Consider the following 19,500-nt stretch of genomic DNA (forward strand, 5'->3'; position numbering starts at 1 on the left):
GATGCACAAGAGCACAGGTGTAGGAGTGCACACAAGCACAGGTGGAGGAAAGCACACGAGCACAGGTGGAGGAGTGCACACAAGCACAGGTGGAGGAAAGCACACGAGCACAGGTGGAGGAATGCACAGGAGCACAAGTGGAGGAGTGCACACGAGCACAGGTGGAGGAGTGCGCACAAGCACACATGGAAGAATGCACACAAGCACAGGTGTAGGAGTGCGCACAAGCACAGGTGCAGGAATGCACAGAAGCATTTACTCAGGCAAGCGTGGGCTCTCGGGAACAGGGAACTCTAAACAAGACCCTGGAACTTCACTGTGCTCCATCATTTTCTTCAGTGTCATCTTTCAGATAACCTTCATAAATCCTATCTTAATCTCTTTTCACCTTTCTGGAAATAAAATAAGCACTTTTGGAAGGTTTCATACTTTCTAGAACAAAAACCTTACTTGTTTTAGATAACATTTTAAAAAATACCTCATCTTCAGATCTTTTCTCTTAGTAACTTTACGTTGCAGTGTCCTGTATGCAAGTTTTTAATCATTTGAAATTGTTTTCTTTTTTGCTTTTTTGTAAGATCAATTACTCCTTCTAAGAAAATAAAGTGTCACATCTTTTTTTTTTTTTTAAAAAAAAAGGTTGGGGTGCTTTTATGTTTAGAATTTAAATCATATGGCGAGGGGAATGGCCACCAGGGCTGAAAAGCACACAGGTCCCAGCAAATCCCCATGAATTGCAGCCTTGCTTGGGAGGGGGAGGGGTGAGGACAGAGCAACCCAGGGTGTTGGGGGGGGGGGAAGAAAGAGAAAAGAGAATGCTAAAGAAAATGGACTTTGAGAAAAAAAATACTAAATCATGGCAAATGAGGGGAAATGAAAAGAAAGGGGTAGGAAAAGAAGAGGATAAAGACAAGAGAGAATCTGGACGGGGGAAAGAGGGAAAGTAAAAAGAAAGAAAAGAGCTGGAGGGAAGGGGAAGAGAGAGCAAGCAGAGGGAAGGCAGACTTCTGTAGCACACTATGCGTGACTGTCCTTTCTCCCAGAGAACCCAGCAAATGCATGGAGCTGTAATGCCCAAGTGCCCTACGAATGAGGAACATTACAGCTCCAAAATACACAAAGTTCTTCCAAATGCTATCTATTAAAAGAATATATTTATTTATTTAATGTGTGTGTGTGTGTGTGTGTGTGTGTGTGTGTTGCCTAAATAGGTGCATGCCCACCATGTGAGTGTCTAGTGCCTGTGACGGTCAGAATAGAGTGTTGAATCCCCTGGAACTGGAGTTATGGATGACGGTTAGGAGCTGAAAACTGAACCCAGGTCCTCTGTAACAGCAATAAATGATCTTAACTCCCATCTCTCCAGCCCTCTGTAACTATTATTTTAATCATAAATTGTAAATACTAAAACTATAAGCCAGGTCTTCAATGTATTTTTTCTCTTTATAATCATTTAATCAAGCAACTATTTTTATCATTACCCATTTTCCAGACAGAAAATGAAGCAGAGGGAACTTAAGCCTGCCCAAGTGGTAGAGCTGGAATTAAAAACACTATCAGTTTCATTTCTCATGATATACATCACATGAACACTACAATGCTACTTGCTGCTGGTAACTGGGCTGAGACGTTAGGTCTTGCCTCCAAAGAGTTTTGTTTTTATTTCCTTGAAAAACATGAGTGAAAGCAGGAACACAATTAGAAACTTAAGTAAACATCACCTACTAGTTTACTAAATAACACTTGTGAGAGCCTCTTTAATTCTCTATACAGAAAGGCTTCATTCAAAGTACACTTTTCTGCTCTCTGGAGAAATGAGAACAGCTGTACCCTAATGCTCCTTTTTATTCATTAACTAATTTACATAAACCAGTAAACTAGCCTTCCAAATTCTAAGAACTGGCTTAGATATCATTTATAAAATACGAAACTTGGATGGAAAACAAAGAATTTACTGAAAATTGCATTTGTATTCTTAATAAAGGAAATTCTCCCTTGCTGGGCTCTATGTGCTACGCTTAGACCTCAGGCCCTTTGTGCCCATTGCAGTTTAATCTTGGGTCACATCATTAATGTTAGAGAGGGACTGATGAAGGGGTGTGGAAATAACACAAAGCAGACAGGCATCTTCAAAAGCAGAACTAGAGCCGGGCGGTGGTGGCGCACACCTTTAATCCCAGCACTCGGGAGGCAGAGGCAGGCGATCTCCTGTGAGTTCGAGACCAGCCTGGTCTACAAGAGTTAGTTCAAGGACAGGACAGGCTCCAAAAACACTGAGAAACCCTGTCTCGAAAAACCAAAAAAAAAAAAGCTTTAAAAAGCAGAACAAGAATTTACTCCAAACAATTAAAACAGATGGGTGTTTTCTATTTAGCTATTAGACTAATAACTTCCAGTTGGTGACTCTTACAGTCGCAGCACACACCTGCTGTGGGGTGTCATCCTTTTACTAGAAATAAGATTATAACTATATAAAATCCTCTGAGGTAGGGTCTTCCTGTGCAGCCCAGGCTGGCCTCGAACTCACCAATCTCTCAGCCTCCAGACTGATAGTATTACAGGCATTTATCTCCATACTCAGTTCACATTATACTTGGATAGCTACTAAAATAATTCATTATTTAGTTGCAACAAAAGTAGCACAAAAACACCTTTGTGATGTGATCATTTAACCAAAGTATATTTTCTAATTAGGAAGCAGAAACACCACATGATTAGATTTTTAAAAGGCAATTGATCAGTATCATATACATTATCTAAAATATTGGTAGGATATATTCAGCATTGAGCACAAAACCACCAACACCCCCAATTCATAAATAGTAAACATAGTATTGATATTCAGATCTAACTGCTAACAGCACCATACATGTGCCTTGTGCTGTGTCCACAGTGACAAAACAGTACTCTGTAGTTCTGGAAGTTCTAGATTAATCATAAAATGTTTTAAATGTGTATGCAGCAAAACAGCCTGTGTCCAGGGAAGTCCAACCTGCTACAAGGGAGCACATGAAATGCATACCCCGCACAATAAAGCTGGAGCAGCTGTGGGCAAACCTAACAGCTCCTTCAGAATTTTCAAGCTGAGGGCAAAAACTATCCAAAGCACAGAGTGATTCCATTACTGTTAAGGGCCTGTTTCTGATTTTACAAACCTGCAGAGGGTACAATTCTACTCGTCATTTCCCTTAAATTTGAGAAACTCCCCACCCCAATTCTTAAAAGTACCACCATAACTTAATGCCTAATTCATTTCACCTAGCATAAACTAGTTGTTTCTTTGTTAATCTACATTCGTATTCAGGAAATGTTATTAAAAAAAAAAAACTACAAGTATGCCAAGCATTTAAAATGAAATACGGAACGGGCTGCTTACTGCTGGCGTGCACAATGGCTTCCAAATTATCTGATGCCAATTTTCAGATCAGTCTTAGAAAAAGAAAACCCAAATAAAACCAAGAGGCCAGAATGGGACATACTGTGAGATATAAAACCAGTCTAGCTCGTATAATCTACTATTTTCATAACCACAAAACAATTTAGGGTGCTTTTACAGCGAACAGATTTGGCATCTATTAAAAACCACACAACACGGCTTTAGGTTAATACAAAGCTTCCTATGTTTTAAAATAAAAGCGAATGCTCAAAACCAGCAAATCTTACCACTCATTTTGTTTCTACAGGAGCAGCAGCGAACAAGAAAATCCAACAAGGAAACGGCGTAGTACACGTTAGCAGCTTTAATTGGAGAAGAGTTTCGGTTTTTTTTTTTTCCCCCCCCCCCCAAGCTGGTAAGAGGAAAAGATCCTTTGACCGAGTCACGTGACAGCTATCACATGACCTGCAGTGAACCGGGAAAGACCGGCAGAGGAAACAGCGCCAAGGGTCTTGTTTGGGAACCACTGAAACCAAAGGATTAAAAGGCGCCTCCAGCTGCTTCCCTAAGAGCCAACCCTAAACGCTCATCAAAATAACCCTAGGAAGACCTATTCGATGGAAAACCACTCCCTTTGTGTTTACGGGTTTTTCCACCTCCTGCTGTTGGATTTCACCTACAAAGTTTGGGGTGAAATTAATATCAAAGCCTTAATCCAAAATGTGAGTGTATATCCATTGGCATCCCATGCTTAATCTTTAGGAATGTCTATAATACACAAAGATTGCCCACACAATAGGCGGAGACGACAAGTTCCTTAAAGGTGGACTGTATTTTTTTCCTCGAAAGCGGAGGAGGGCTTCTGCTTTTATTATCCTTTAAAAATAAGACTTACTCTGAGCATTAAAGAAAGATGCTTAGTGAATAGTATTCCTGTTCATATTTACAAAATTAGACACTCATCCAAAAAGAGATACCAGGAAATGACTTATACTCAGTTACCAACTGGGTAAAAATAAGGAGGTTTTGTTTTGTTTTTTTTCATGACTTATGACTTAGCTGTCTCCTGTGGCAGGTTCACTTCATCAGCCTCCCAGCATTGCCGGGAGAATCGAGTCAGTTATATAAACCAGAGCATGAAATACAAGGGCTGATGCTGTTCCATAACTGATGGTTATCCTAAGCAAAAGTATGATCATGAACTTTCAAACTAATGATTACACAGTAAAGAGGGACCATCTGGAGTATCCTGCTTGTTAACTCGAGTAGAGGCATCATTACTAGGGAAGCAGAGGGCAGCTAAGTAACTTGTCAAGGGCACACAGACAAAGGCAGGGTTGTCTCAAATGATAATTACATTTTAAAACACAGGCCCTGTTTAAAGGACCCATCTCCCCCGAAAGTAAAAGAATAAATAAATAAATAAATAAATAAATAAATAAATAAATAAATAAATAAATAAATAAATAAAAAAAATCAGGCAAGACATAGCTGGAGGAATAGGTGGGAGTGTTTTTAAATTTTGTATTTTCAACTTTAACCAACATGGTCAGAATAGTTCAGGGGCCATTTCGGGCATACTAATGGAGAAAGCCTGCCCTGTATTCCTAGCGACTACACAGTTGCTCTGCAAGCAGTCACAGAAGTCACCATCAAACTGAAACAAATATTTTCTGTGCTCCTTGCCTCCCTCCAGCCACCACTCTGCACAGCTTATCTTTTCTTCTTTTTATTTTTAGTTTCTCGAGACAGGGTTTTTCTGTGTAGCCCTGGCTATCCTGGAACTCACTCTGCAGGCCACACTGCTCTTGAGGATTAAAGGCCTGCACCACCAGCGCCCAGCACTACCTTTACTCCTACCTTCCCAGTGTTCCAGCTGAGGGGTGTAGTGTGGGAGAGTGCTTAGCTAGCAGCCTAACAGGGCACAAGGCCCAGGTCAGATTCCAGGATCCTGAAACAACTCTAAAAGAACATCAATCCTATGTCTAGCCAATTTAATTTGCTTCACGGATTATGAAATTAGATAGTATTATCTTCTGGAACTTCATCTGCCACATGCTGGATACTGTCTAGGCATTTGGGATAGAGCAGTAAATGAAAATGGATAAATCTCACACTGGAAGAGATTGCTCAGCAGGAAAAAATGTTTGCTGTTAGTATCTGACAACCTGAATCCAATGCCCAGGATCCACATGGTGGAAGGAAGAATAGAACTGGACTCCGGAAAACTGTCCTCTGACCCCACATGCATGCCACCCCATTTTAATATTTTTTAAAATAATAAGTACATGACAAAATAAATCAGATTGTGGTAAATTATGTTTTGAGACAGTATGTTTGCAAGTATGTATGCTGAAAACATATCTGAAGGCAGAAAATAGCAATACAGGAAAGAAAGCAAGCTGGGTAGGATGGATGGCTGGGTACAGAGAGTGCTGCTTGGCACAGTTTGCTAAGAATTAAAATTCAAAGTAATGTTCAGTCTCAGTTTCACCGAGAGGGTAACTTTTGAGCAAAGATTTAAGGGTAGGAGTGAATCACATAGGCTTCTAAGGAAAGTTCATGTTTTCATAGAGAGAGCAACCAGTACAAAGTTCCCAAAGAAGGGCCATGATAGGCCTGCTCAGCTGCGAGAACACTGAACTTGGCCAGGGAGGCAGAGGGGAACATGGGGAAATAAGATTCCCCTGGGCCTTGTAGGACACTGTCAGGTCTTTGGCTTTTACTGTGAGTGAACAGGTAGTTATTCACTGCTGGATTTAAAAAATTATCTGAATTATACCTTAAAAAAAATGTATCTAACTCATACGCACTGCTTGTGGGACTATAGAACAACATGTTAGAAAACGAAAGTTAAGCATTTTTATATAGCCCATGACCCCAAATGGAAGCCACCAAAGGCCTGGTTCTCAGGTATCTGTAGCAGGTATTTGCATGAGCACCAAAGTGGATGAAATGGGCCAGGGCACAATCGGTCAGATGCCCAGCTTTGGATATGCTACACTTAAGATGCTTAGAAGGCATCAGGACATAGGCCTTTTGTAAGAGACCACTGGGTGAACTATTTTGGGATTCAAAAATAAACTTACTCTGAGAGATAAATCCCACTGTCTCTGATAAAAGGGCATTTAATCCACAAGACTTGCTAACATCACCACTGGAGAAATGGACAGAATAGACCCTAATGGGGAGATTTCTGTAGGTCTCTTGGCCCACATCTTTCTTTAAGAGACCCCACTATACCCAGAAAGAGAAATGCTGGATTCAGGATTATGTAAGTGTTATTTTTTGAAGGACAATGCGAAATCCTTTCCCTCATGTACTAATTCATTCCTTTCAGCAAGCACTGCGGAAGAGGCTCTATCAATTCAGTCTCACTACCACTTGGAATGCAGATTTTAAAATTTGGCCAATATTCTCTTATTCTCATTATACATTGCCTGGTCCATTTTTCATCTTTTTATTTATATATGGGTTGTCTTTTAAAAATAAGTAATTTTTGTGTTTTCTAGGTACTTACTCTTTTGGGTAAAGCTGGCTGGAATTATCTCCTTAGTTGATGATTTCATATATATCTTATGAAAATGTACAAACATTTGTAATTGAATTGAAGTGAAACATAGCTTGACAGTCCTTGTGTGTGTCTAAAGACACCTCCACTCCACAGTTATAAAATTAATTTCCCTCATTATTTTCATGTTTATCCTTACTCAAGAATTGACTTTTAGGTAAGTATAAAAAGGTGGTGTGATTCTGTTAATCCAAACGGACAGCTAACGGTCCAGAAATCGTCTACTGTTCTCCACCGCGCATGGCAAACCTTCTCTTGTGAACACATAATGCCAATCATTTTGTGGAAACAGTGGTTATTTGAGGATCCAGTCTACCAAACAAAATCAGAAGGTTTCAAAAATCACACCTTACCCAACCACGATCAAACTGTTCCCTAGACTTCCTCAGGGATGTCTGCTGCGGACAGTTCCTAGAGAGACCGTCTACTGAGGTTAGCTAAACATAGTGTCCTTCTCCCACGGTGCTGCATGAAAACTGATAAGCAAGCTGAGATTCCAGCAGTGTGCACGGGGAATCCCAGTTCTTCTGTGTGTGTTGTCATCTCTTCGTTACCCTTCACCTTAGGTAGGTCAATCCCTAAGCCATGCAGGTCATGGCAGACTTTTGAGCTGCCCCATTGAACACTTGTAGTTCTGAGACCTAAAAAGTTAAAGTTTTCTTAGTTTCCTCAGATGTAAAGCAGAGATAACAGTTATTTTACTTTATGTGGATATAATGAGAGCTAAATTAAGTTTGAACCTGCTAAGTCCAGCAATGTTTGGTACCCATATAGTACATAAGCCACGAAACCAGTAGTTGTGTTAGTCTTGACAATCTTACCTGAAAATCAACTATTTAAAAACTGCTAGTAGAGTGTTGGAAGTATTGTGAAGAAGTCTAAAGAACTGGTATGGTGGGCTATACTATTAAATAAAGATAGCCATGCAAAATAGTTGAAGTTCTATGAAAATAAAAGGCTGGTATATTTTTTAAATATTTATTTATTTGTTATGTATACAATATCTGTCTGTGTGTATGTCTGCAGGCCAGAAGAGGGCACCAGATCTCATTACAGATGGTCATGAGCCACCATGTGGTTGCTGGGAATTGAACTCAGAACCTTTGGAAGAGCAGGCAATGCTCTTAACCACTGAGCCATCTCTCCAGCCCCAGGCTGGTATATTTTTAAGTTTGTTGCAATTGTCACAATCAGACAAGGATGAGAAAACTTATGTGCAGTGATGCAAAGTACATTGAATAACAAGATATAATGTTTTCAATGAGTCTCCTATTTTTATTACTATAGGAAAATTATTTGATGTAGATTACCAGCCTAACAAAGGTTTTAGAAAACACATATATGCATCTATATTTTCCTATTATAACTGAAAGGTTCTTCAAAACAAGGACAAAATCACTAACACTGAGCCTTTTTAACTAGTGGTAACTCTTGAGAACAGTAAGGTTGGCACTTTAGCATAGTATCAAATCTTGTTGGCAGGAGTCAGTAATACCTACTGCACACAAAAAAGAAAGCAAAAGGTCATATTTGCTCAAAATCATTAATACATAAAAAAAGAAAGCTGGGCATGGTGGCTCTTCACAACAATAGAAACCCTAAGACACTTGAATTCATGACTACTTCTATAATTACAGACACACAGACATACAGACACACACACGCAGACCCACATGCAAGCATGCACTCACGCACGCAGACTCACGCGCACACACACACGCGTGCGCGCGCGCGCACACACACACACACACACACACACACACACACCTCATTCCAATTAATGCTGCCTATATGTACATGTGTTTATGGCTAACCACTACAACTCATCATTTAGGGTGGAGGCCTCTTTAAACTTTCTATCTGCTCTGACATGTGGATTGGTTAGTGATGAGCACATCTTGTGCAGGCCATCTGTTCTATTCATTTAGGGGGTGCAGCATCCCTGTCCTGTGTAGAAGACAACATCTTGTACCAGTCCCCTTGGTCCTTTGATCCTACAAGTCTTCTGACCTCTCTTCTATGATGTTTCCAGAGTCTTACATGGAGAGTTGTATTGCAGATGTACTAACTGAAGTTGGGCACCCATGGCCATTTATTCTCTGCATTTTCACCAGCTGTACATCTCTGCAGTAACTGCCATCTGCGGCAAAAGGAAGTTTCTTAGAGCTGGAGAGATGGATCAGCCAGTAAGAACATTGGATGCTCCTGCCGAGGACCCCAGTTTGCTTCCCACTACACACATGGTGGCTCACAACCATCTAGAGCACCTGATGCCCTCTTCTGGCCTCCACATGCACCAGGCACATATGTGGTATACATGCACACATGCAGGCAAACACTCATACATATAAATAAAAATCATTAAAAAAGGTAATTTGATGAGGGGTGAAAATTGCATTTATGTGTGGGTATAAGAATAAATATTCAGAACATGGTTGGAAGCTACATTAATTTATGAAAATGGCAGCAGTTGCATTTTCCTTAGGGTCTTTGATTTCTCTAGCCACAGATTTTGGCTAGGTTTACAGACCAGGCATGAGTCCTTCCTACTGAGAGGCCTTAGCTTCAATTAGACAGCTGTGGGCTATTCCCAGGATGCTAGTGTCTCTACTGCACCAGTGGGCATATTTTGCTGGGCTAATTGTTGTGGCTCACAGGATTTACAGCTGGGCAGGACTGTTAATTACTCTTCTCTCTTGCAGCTTGCATAGCACCCTCTGAAACTAACAGAGCTAATCCTCAGGGAGGAAGCTTCCAGGCCAGTACCAACTCAAGTCTTCCAAGTCCTGTGACAGAGTATGTGGTGTCTTTAGCAAAAGGGTCTTAGCTTCATGTTCTGGGAGGTAACCATGGCAATGACAATGAGGGTCTCTAGGACATCCACTCCCTTACCCCGACCAACAACTCCTCCCCCTTTCCTGGCATAGTTTCATATCTTGTTAAAAAATAGATATTCTATGGCTCCTAGGAAAACTATTATCACCCTATGTGGGATGACTCTATTTGAACTATCCATATGTGTGTGTTTCTCAATGGCTTTTGGAAAATCTTAACCATTATTTATCCCACCACCCTGTCTCTTCCTCTCTGTTAGCCTCACTCACTCCCCTACCAAATGAAGTCCCCACCCTGTTCCCCTTCTCCTTCTGCATAGCACCTGTGCCCCACTTTCCCATCTAGGGCTCCCCCTTCCCCCCACGTGCATAGATCCCTTTTTATACTCTCCTGGTTTCTGTGCTTACTCCCAAGTTACAGAATCAAACCCAAATCAGAGCTACGATCCTTTCTTGGTCTGGATTACCTCACAGAGCATTTGCACTTGCATCCATTTGCCTGCTAATTTCACTTTTTTCTTTTCTCTTGAAATACCGCTTTGTTTTTATTCATTTGTCAATTAATCCAAATGTATTTATAAAGCAATATAACATGCAATGTTTCCAGAATACGGGTGTAGCAGTCCAGTAGTAAGCAGAGATAGTGAGCAATCATGTTTCTCTTTAGAGCTGAATGGGATTCATTTGTCTATGCACGGCTCCTGCATTATTCATTCATCATCAGACAGACTTCCAGGCTGCTTCCATCCCTTAGCTATTGTGAACAGAGCAGCAATGAGCACAGCGGAGAAACTCCCTCCGTAGCAGGATATTTAGTCCTCTGGGCATACTCCAAGTGTCATGAATGGTCATATGGCAGATCTGCTGTTAGCGTTTTTGGCTTCTCCACACTGATTCCATAAAGGCTGTACCAGTTGCAGCCCCAGCAGTGAACGAAGGCTGCGCTTTCCCTGCACCGTCAGCAACACTCCCATTTGTTTCCTTGATCTTAGCTGTTCTGACTGGAGTATGAGGAAAGCCGAGAGCAGTTTTAATTTGCATTCCCATAATTGCTAAATGAACATTTTTATGTTTCAATGCCATTTTTATTTCTTTTGAGAACTCTGTCCATTCTTTAATTGGGTCATTTGCTTTCTTGTGTCTGTTTCTTGAGTTCTTTATTTATTCGGATCGTGAAGCCTCTTCTAGATATATACCTAGCAAAGACTGGTCTCCCGTTCTGTATGCTTCCTCTTCATTCAGCTGATCATTTCCTTTGCTGTACGGAAGCGTTTTAGTTTTATGAGATCCTGTTTATCAATTCCTTACTTCCTGGGCAAATAGAGTCCTACTCAGAAACTCTATGTGTGAGAGGTACTGCCTATGTTTCCTTCTAGCAGTTTTGGTATTTCAGATTACACAGAGGTCTTTACTCCATCTGGAATTGAATTTGTGCATGTGTCTAATGCATTCTTTACCATGATAACATTCAGTTTTCCCTGCATCATTCTTTTTAAAGATACTGTCTTTCCTATAGCATGTATTTTTGTCATCTTTGTCAAATAGAAGATGGATTAGGTACACATGAATTTGGGCCTTACATTTTGTTCCACTGATCTGTGTGTCTGTTTTTGTGGCAGCACCATGTGCCTTCATTACTCTAGCTCTGCAATACAATCTGAATCTGGTGTGGTGGTCCCTCTCGCATTGTTCTTTCTGTTCAGGGCTGCATTAGCTGTCTGGAGTCTTTTGTACTTCCATATGAACTTCAGAATATTATTTCTATTTCTGTGAAGAATATCTCTGAATTTTTATTGGAATTGCACGGAATCTGCAATCTTCTTAAGATGGCCATTTTTACAATATTAACTGTACCAATTCATGAGCATGAAAGGTCTTTCCATTTTCTAATGTCTTCAATTTATTTCATCAGAGAGATATTGATAGTTTGCATTATGGATGTCTTTCACCCCCTTGGTTAGGCTTATTCCTAGACTTGGGGGAGTGCAGTGGCTGTGAACAAGTATTCCCATGATCTTCCTCAACAAGTCTATTACTGAATATACTGAAAAACTACTGATTTTACAAGTTAATTTTGTATTCTGCTACTTTGCTGAAAGTTAGTTATTCCTAGAAGATTTCTAGAAATTTTGGCAGAATTTTTTGGTAATATCATATATATTATATCATCTGCAAATGGAAACTATTCTTTTCCACTTGTATCCCTTTTATTTCCTCCTCCTACATGCTCTAGCTAGTGCTTCAAGTACAATATTGAAAAGGGGGAGAATGGACAGTACTAGCTTGTTCCTGTCTTTGACGAGATTGCTTTAAGCTGTCTCTGGGCTGTGACATACAATCTTTATTATGTTGACGTATGCTCTCACTAGTCCTAGTCTCTGGACACACATCTTTACCAGTGATGTCAGTCACTCTGCAGGTCAGGTCACACAGTTAACATTTTCTTTCTCTGTAATTTTTCTCATATTTAATACTAAATTATACAGTTTAAGAACAAGAGAAAAACTAAGCATGATGTATTTTTGGATTAATTGGGGTTAGAACAAAAAAGGGCTAGGTGAAGTCAGAAGAGTAGATACTAATCAGCTGTCAATACATGAGTCTGTATGTTAGCATACTAGTTCTCAGGCATTTGAATTTATGCCAGTGATGCCAGAAAACCAATTCTGGGGACTGACTAATGAGCTGCTTATTAACCAACTACATATGCAGAAGCAAGTCTATTTGATGCTATCGTATCACTGGAAAGTCTATTCCAAGATGGGTGATTTCAACTTCAGAATTAAAAAGACATTAATTGGGAGCTGGAGAGAAGGGTCAGTGGTTAAGAGCACGAGCTGCTCTTCCAGAAGTCCTGGGTTCAATTCCCTGAAACCACAAGATAGTTTACAACTGTCTGAAACTATAGTCCCATGAGATCCTATGTGCCTAAATAAATGTAAACAAAACATCCACATACATAGATACATAAATCTTTATTTTAAAAAGACCTTTCAGTAAAGCAAGTTTAATAAAAAGAAAACCACTATATCATCCTTATTTTTTCCATCTCTTAGATTTAGATTTTTTTTCTTTAAACTTGTGAACCAACACTGGGGGAAAACTCCTTATAGGTTCAAGAGACCAGACTTCTCCCTATATTTTGGCGGGCCTTCAGTGATGAGGATAAAGCCCAGAGCAGGGTAACTGTCACTATCACATTATCAGGTTTACTTCTGAAAGTGAAACAGGGAAATAAAGCAAATCATCAAAATTATGTCATCTTAAGTTGGGTATAGTAGCACATGCCTTTAATTCCAATATTTAGGAGGCAGAGGCAGACAGAGCTCTATGAGTTCAAGGCCAACCTATTGGCCTACAAAGTGAATTCTAGGACAGCCAGGGCTACATAGTGAAACCTTTTCTCAAAAAATTAAATTAAACTCAAAACCATCTACAACAAAAATATATGAAATTTTAGCTACTGGTTAATTTTTATCTATTAAAAGGACACAAAAATTATATTGAAAACACATTTTAAAATAAAACAAAATGAGACAAGGAAGGTAGCACATGCCTTTAATACCAACATTTGGGACTGAGGTAGGAGTACCATAAGTTCAAGACCAACTTGGCCTATAGAAGAAAACCTTATCCCCAAAACCAACATCATGTGCAAGCAATATACACCATAGCCAAGCTATGGAACCTGCCCAGGTGTCAACCAACAGGACAGGGAAGTAAAGTAATGTATGACAATAGAGCTCTATTTAGTAAGACTGAAATTAGTCTATTGTTGGGAAACAGTTGCAAGTGAAACTTAAGCATAATAAGCCAGATTCAGAACAACAGATACTGCTTCTTTTCTATCATTTATATATCCTAGATTTTACACAGATATAGAAAACATGTGTGCATGTATATAAATCTTTTTTACATGAAGTTGCTTTTGTTGGATTATTTTATTACAACAACAGTACACACACAGAAGATAGACTGAAGGAAGAACAAAGGAAGCTGATGGGAAGGACAAAGGTATGGGGGTGAATATGATTAAATATATAATATACTTCAAAGAAGCTGTCTTGAAACCCCAACACTGTAACACTCATCTATTGTTGGTGGGACTGCATGTTGGAAGGCAGTTCCTCATGATTCTGGGAAAGATCTACCTCAAGATCCAGCTAGATACCACTCTTGGGTATATACCCAGAAAACTCTACATCCTACTACAAAGACACTTGCTCATCCACATTCTACTGGATGAGCTACTCCAATTAGCTAGAAACAGCCTTCATGTCCATTAACACATGAATAAAGAAAATATTCATGTACACAGTAGACTATTACTCAGCTGTTAAAAAAAATGGAATCATGAAAGTCACAGGTAAATGGATGGAGCTGAAAAAAATCATCCTTAGTGAGGTAACCCAAACCCCCAAAGACAAATATGGTTTGTATTCACTTATATGTGGCTGTCAGCTGTTAGTCTTTGATAAGTAGGCTACAATTCATATAACCACTGAGGTTATGTACAGAAAAACGGATGGGGAGGTGAAGGAAGGATCTCTCTAAGAAGGGGAAATTAAATAGGTTGCTACCGATGAACAAGTTGGGGAGCTGAACTGGGAGACTCAGAGAGGGGAAAGGAAGAAGGGAGTAAGGGAGGGAATATAGGGAGGGGATCATGGGGGAGACAAAGCCCCAACTATATATTTCTTGCCACCAAATGAAATCTCCAGTCCCAGGAATGGATAACTTCTAATTGAGTTGTTGGTCAAAGAAGCCCCATAAAAACCCCAAACAACTCAGGGTATTTCCTGCCAGGGCTATTGGCTTTCCAGAAACATACAGTGCGGCCCTATTGCTGAAGACAACACCTATCTAACTCACCAAACATGGTGAAGTTTAGTTGGTATCTACCCAGAGCCTTCAACTCTACTGACTAGTGTTCATGGTACTGGAAGGACTTTGTACACTTCCAGAAGAGAAAGGTAAACATCAGCCCAGCTACAAACCATGTAATCTATAATGCTGCCCTGCTTACAATAGTGACACAGAAGTTGTGAGAGCAACCAGCTGATACTGGATTGGGTTTAATGCTCATTCCATTAGATGGAACCCGTGCCCAACACTGACAGGGTGGCTAAGAGCCTGAAACTAGATAGGCCATGGTCCTAGGGGAAAACCAAACACTACTATTTTGCTAATGGAATGAAGCAATAAAATGACACCCAACAACACTCTGCTGCCCTTATTGAGCAATGTCTTGCTCAGCCACCATCAGAGAGCTCCCTCCTAAAGTGGATGGGAATAAATACAGAAACCCAAAGCAGGACAATGTGCAGAGTCAGAGATCTTGAAGCATTCAGTCTTGAATAGTTATGTCTCCATCCAATCCCTTCCCTCAGGGCTCAGAGAACTCTGCAGGAGCAGCAGCAGAAAGAATATAAGAGTGAGGATGGAGGCCACCAAGAAAACAAAGCTTTCTAGGTACAACACACAGAGACTGAGGCAGCATGCACAGGGCCTGCACAAGTCTAAGCCACATGAGATCCCCAAGCTGAGAGCGGAAGTGGACACAAGCCCTTACCCTTAACCCAGAAGCTATCTCCAAATGATACCTACTCTTAAAGGAAAAAAATCAAGTTTTCTGTAATGAACTCTCACTAAGTTTACAAACCACACGAAGGAGAACACCCCATGGCCTGTAATAGATGGCCAACACAAAAGAAACATGCTATTTTTGAAGGTATTATTTTATCTCAGTGCTTTGAATGGGCATTTTTTACTTCTTGCTTTTTTAACCTTACAGAATTTTTACTTCTATATTATGGTTTCTAATTTGGGTTTTATGGGTTTTCTGTGTGTGTGTGTCTTCATATGTATGTTTTTCTTGTACTTTTACTTTGGTTCTCTTTTTCTATTTGTGTTTGTTTGTTCTGCCCTATTTTTGTTAGTTTTAATTTTATGTTATTATTATTATTTTTCAGTAAATGCCTGTTTATATTCTAATGGGAGAGAATGAAGGATGTGGATGGCATGGATAGGGAAGTTAGAAGGACCTGGGAGAAGTTAGAAAAAGGGAAACAGTAATCAGAATGTACTGTATGAAAAAAAAATCTATTTACAATTAAAATAGAGAAAACCTAGGACTATGAATGATGAATACATAGCCTTCAAAATATATGTGTGTATATTACACAGCATTTAAAGGACTCTGTATTGTTCCTGCATAGTAAAGAGTAGTATAAAATAAAAGTGTTACTTCTTGCATATTACCTGCTGTGCAGTAGCTATTCCCTCTGAAGTAAAACCCTCCTGGATGAAGGAAGAAGTTGGAGGAAGCTAACAAAAATGAATGAGACTCAAAAAAGAGTCCCTAGAGTGAATACTTATCAGGGAAGAGAAGGTTCTGTTGGGGACTACACACAAGCTGTGCAGGGAGCTCCAGGGATACAGGTTCCATGAACTGTCAGCCATGCTGGGGTGGGCTTTTCAAGGACTCATAGCTTTGAGTCACCTGCACTTTCGAGAGTAACTTAAGTAAACCCACTGGCTCACCAAAGTAGACTTCAGTAGAATGATTTCTTTGATTTGCTGGTGGCACCTGAGCCTAGAGTGAACAGATAATTGACCCTGTAGCAGCATCAGCATCTCAGGATAAGGAAGCCAAAGGGCTAATAGAAAATGATTGAATTATGAAGGGCTAGATGTCATGTCTCCCTTCCATGTCTGGGATAGTTAATACCAACTGTCACCTTGATGAGACTAGGCATTAAGTGAACTGAGGAGAGGACCTGCCTACTCTGGCTGGGACCATTCTCTGGGTGGAGGTCCTGGACTGTGTAAACTGGACAAAATGAGATGAACACGAGCACTCTTCGTTCTCTATTTCTTTACTATTGATACAAAGCATTCAGCTACCTTGAGGCCCTGATGTGACTTCCCTACAAAGGGCCCCCAAAGGAAGTGGCACAATTAGGAGGAATGGCCTTGTTGGAAGAAGTGTGTCACTGTAGGGGTGGGCTTTGAGGTCTCTTTTGCTCAAGTTTCCCTCAGTGTAACAGTCAGTCAACTTCCTGGTGCCTGCAAGATGTAGGACTCTCAGCTCCAGCACAAGTCTGGCTGCACACCACCGTGATGATAATGGATTGACCCTCTAACTGTAAGCCAGCCCCGATTAAATGCTTTCCTTATAAGAGCTGCTGTGGTCACAGTGTCTCTGCACAGCAATAAAAACCCTAAGTAGACAGTAACCTTGAACTATGAGTAAAGTAATCTTTTCCTTCCTTATGTTGGTTTTGTCAGAGTATTTCCTCAGAGCAACAAGAAGAGAAACTAAGATAAAACCTTTGTACACAGCATTATTCTTTTATGGAAACACTTGATATGGGTGGTAGATGTTTTCACTCTTTACTAGATCTTATTAACTTTTCTTTTTAATATTCCTTTTGCTATCCAGGATCCACTGGAACTAGCCTAGAACAAACAGCAATGGGCCTTCAGAGATCCTTCCCTTCCTCTGTGAGGAAGGTTTCATTATGTCTTGCTAACTTTTGAGTCTCTTATAGAACTGAAGAGGCATCTGCAAAACAGAAAACAGCAATTAAAGAGTTTAAATATATACAACACCCTACAGTAGGCAGAGAAAGAGCATTCCTAGACGTTATAAGGTGTTGCATATTTTTTTTTAGTGCCAAAGGTGAACTCCTCCCTGTGAGCTGTTGGCCAGGGAGGCTTCCTAGACCCATAAACTCTGACTACCGTCACTGCTGCTGATTGCACACTAGAACTGGATGGTAAGACTCCACATGCTGTGGTCTACGTGGGAAATCAGGCTTGGACAGAGCTGCCTGGCTTTCATAGCGGTGAAGGCACGGCACAGTCTGCTCAGTAGAATTACAAGTGACAGTCCTGCTTGGTATGGGACTCTTCATTCTGCACACATAAACAAGCCTGGCAAAATGTACCCATCAGTGTAATAGTAGCAGGACAACAGTTATGAATGCAACTGTTTTCCTTTTACTTAAGGACTGCCCACAGCAGTAAACCCACATCTGGTACTCTTCTTATTCAGGGCGAAGTCTATGAATAAGCAAGGCATAGGTCCCGATACAGAAGTAACTGCCTCCATTCTGTTAAATGGACATTATGGGCCTGTCAAACGACCTTCTAAATGTTTAAGCCTGCAGATTATTGCTGCTGTAGGCCTCAGTTATTCATGTAGGCAAATTTCATTTTTACGTTGGGTTTATTAGAGACAACCAATCAAGCTCATAAAAATGAGTGACTGTTGCTGTGGTACTGTGGTCCAGGCTCAGGCAAACACAGAGAAGATGACGAGACATTACATCATTCCCAACAAGGCTCATGGAGCATCATCAAAGGGGAGTGAAAAAAATTAACTGCCAGAAAAGGGGGTAGGGTTGTAGTTACTTCCTCCTGAGCTAAACATTTCTTGCTGGGGGGAGGAAGGAGGCCCCTCCCCAAGCTTATGATAGCAGTGAAGAGGGCACTAGACGGAACACTCTCCAGTGGAGTCAGTGAGTAACAGGAACTCAGGCTCCTGGGATGCAGTTTTCATGAACTATTGGCTACTCTGGGCTGTGCTTTTTGGTGACATAACTGGGTTTGAGTCACCCATGTTCCTGTAGGCCCAAAACAGCCAGAACTGGGTGGAATCATTTCTTTAATCTGTTATGAGCGATCCATCTAGAGTAAACAAATATATTCTCCTTTTTCTTGTAGTTGGGGGGGGGGCAAACAACCCTACCTATTACTTCTTATAATTAACTATTTATCCATCTAATTCCTTAATATTTAAAAAAAACTTTCAGTATAGTCTTTGTATTTTCATATAAAGCAACAGCTGACTGCTACATTATATACTGATAAATATAGTGTGGCTGATATCTTAAACAGGCTTTTTATAACAGTTTTAAGATTATGTTCATATTATGAAAACTGTTTCTGAGGTACTGCCTGATAAGCTTGGAATAAATTCTGCTTTCTGAAGAGTACTTCCATTTTATCTTACTGAAATAAATATTAGTCTGAACGTTTTCCCACAATCACAGGTACTATGACATCTTCAGATTTTTTAAAAACAGATTTCACTGAATTTTCCACAGTTAAAATTCTTGTGAATGTTTCATTAATTTAGACCTCATTTGCTTAGTTCACTGGTGCTATAAAAGTAAAAGCACTGCCAAATGATAAAGTTGTATATAGAGTTATACAATAAATAAAAACATTCTTCCTTTTAAAAATACAGGTTGTAGCAAGAATATTTAGATTTTTATTGCCTGATGTAATTTATAGTCACCTAACACATTTCCCAGACAACCTCTAACTGGAGGCCTGGTGACATCAAGTGTCTAGCAGAGGCAACGGCATTACACAATCTCACTATCACCACCAGCAAAGAACTTATGTCCTAGTCTTTTATATCTAAGTGCTTAAATTTGAATGTGTTTCCCAAATTTATATTAGAAACTTAATCCCCCAACTATGCTCATGCAGATAAAATGAGGAGGTGGGCCTGTAGGAGGTAACTGGGATGAGGTCAGCAGAGCTAGGGAGCTGCTTTATAGAAAGATGAGAGAGAGGCATGAGTTAAGCTAGCAGCCCTCTTTCTGTGTGATGCTTTCTTCCTCGTGCTGATACGGCAAGAAGCTTTCATCTGATGCAGACTCAACAACTAAGAAATATGCTTCTGCACACACTCCTCAGTCTAA

General features: G+C 40.2%; 1 protein-coding gene across 6 annotated transcripts in view; it reads right to left on the bottom strand.

Annotated features, from left to right (window-relative positions):
* Fndc3a (fibronectin type III domain containing 3A) overlaps nt 1-19,500 on the bottom strand; it is a 136,415-nt gene that overhangs the window by 50,215 nt on the left and 66,700 nt on the right. Inside the window, exon 1 of one of the 6 annotated variants that reach the window (XM_005355606.3) lies at nt 3,664-3,779. The exons of the other annotated variants lie outside the window; for them this stretch is intronic. Coding sequence (XP_005355663.1) covers nt 3,664-3,670 — 7 coding nt within the window. The 5' untranslated portion in view covers nt 3,671-3,779. Of the gene's footprint in view, nt 1-3,663; nt 3,780-19,500 lie in introns of those variants that run through there. 6 annotated transcript variants of the gene reach the window in all.

Source organism: Microtus ochrogaster, chromosome 17 (assembly GCF_000317375.1).
Source record: "Microtus ochrogaster isolate Prairie Vole_2 chromosome 17, MicOch1.0, whole genome shotgun sequence".
Taxonomy (NCBI): domain Eukaryota; kingdom Metazoa; phylum Chordata; class Mammalia; order Rodentia; family Cricetidae; genus Microtus; species Microtus ochrogaster.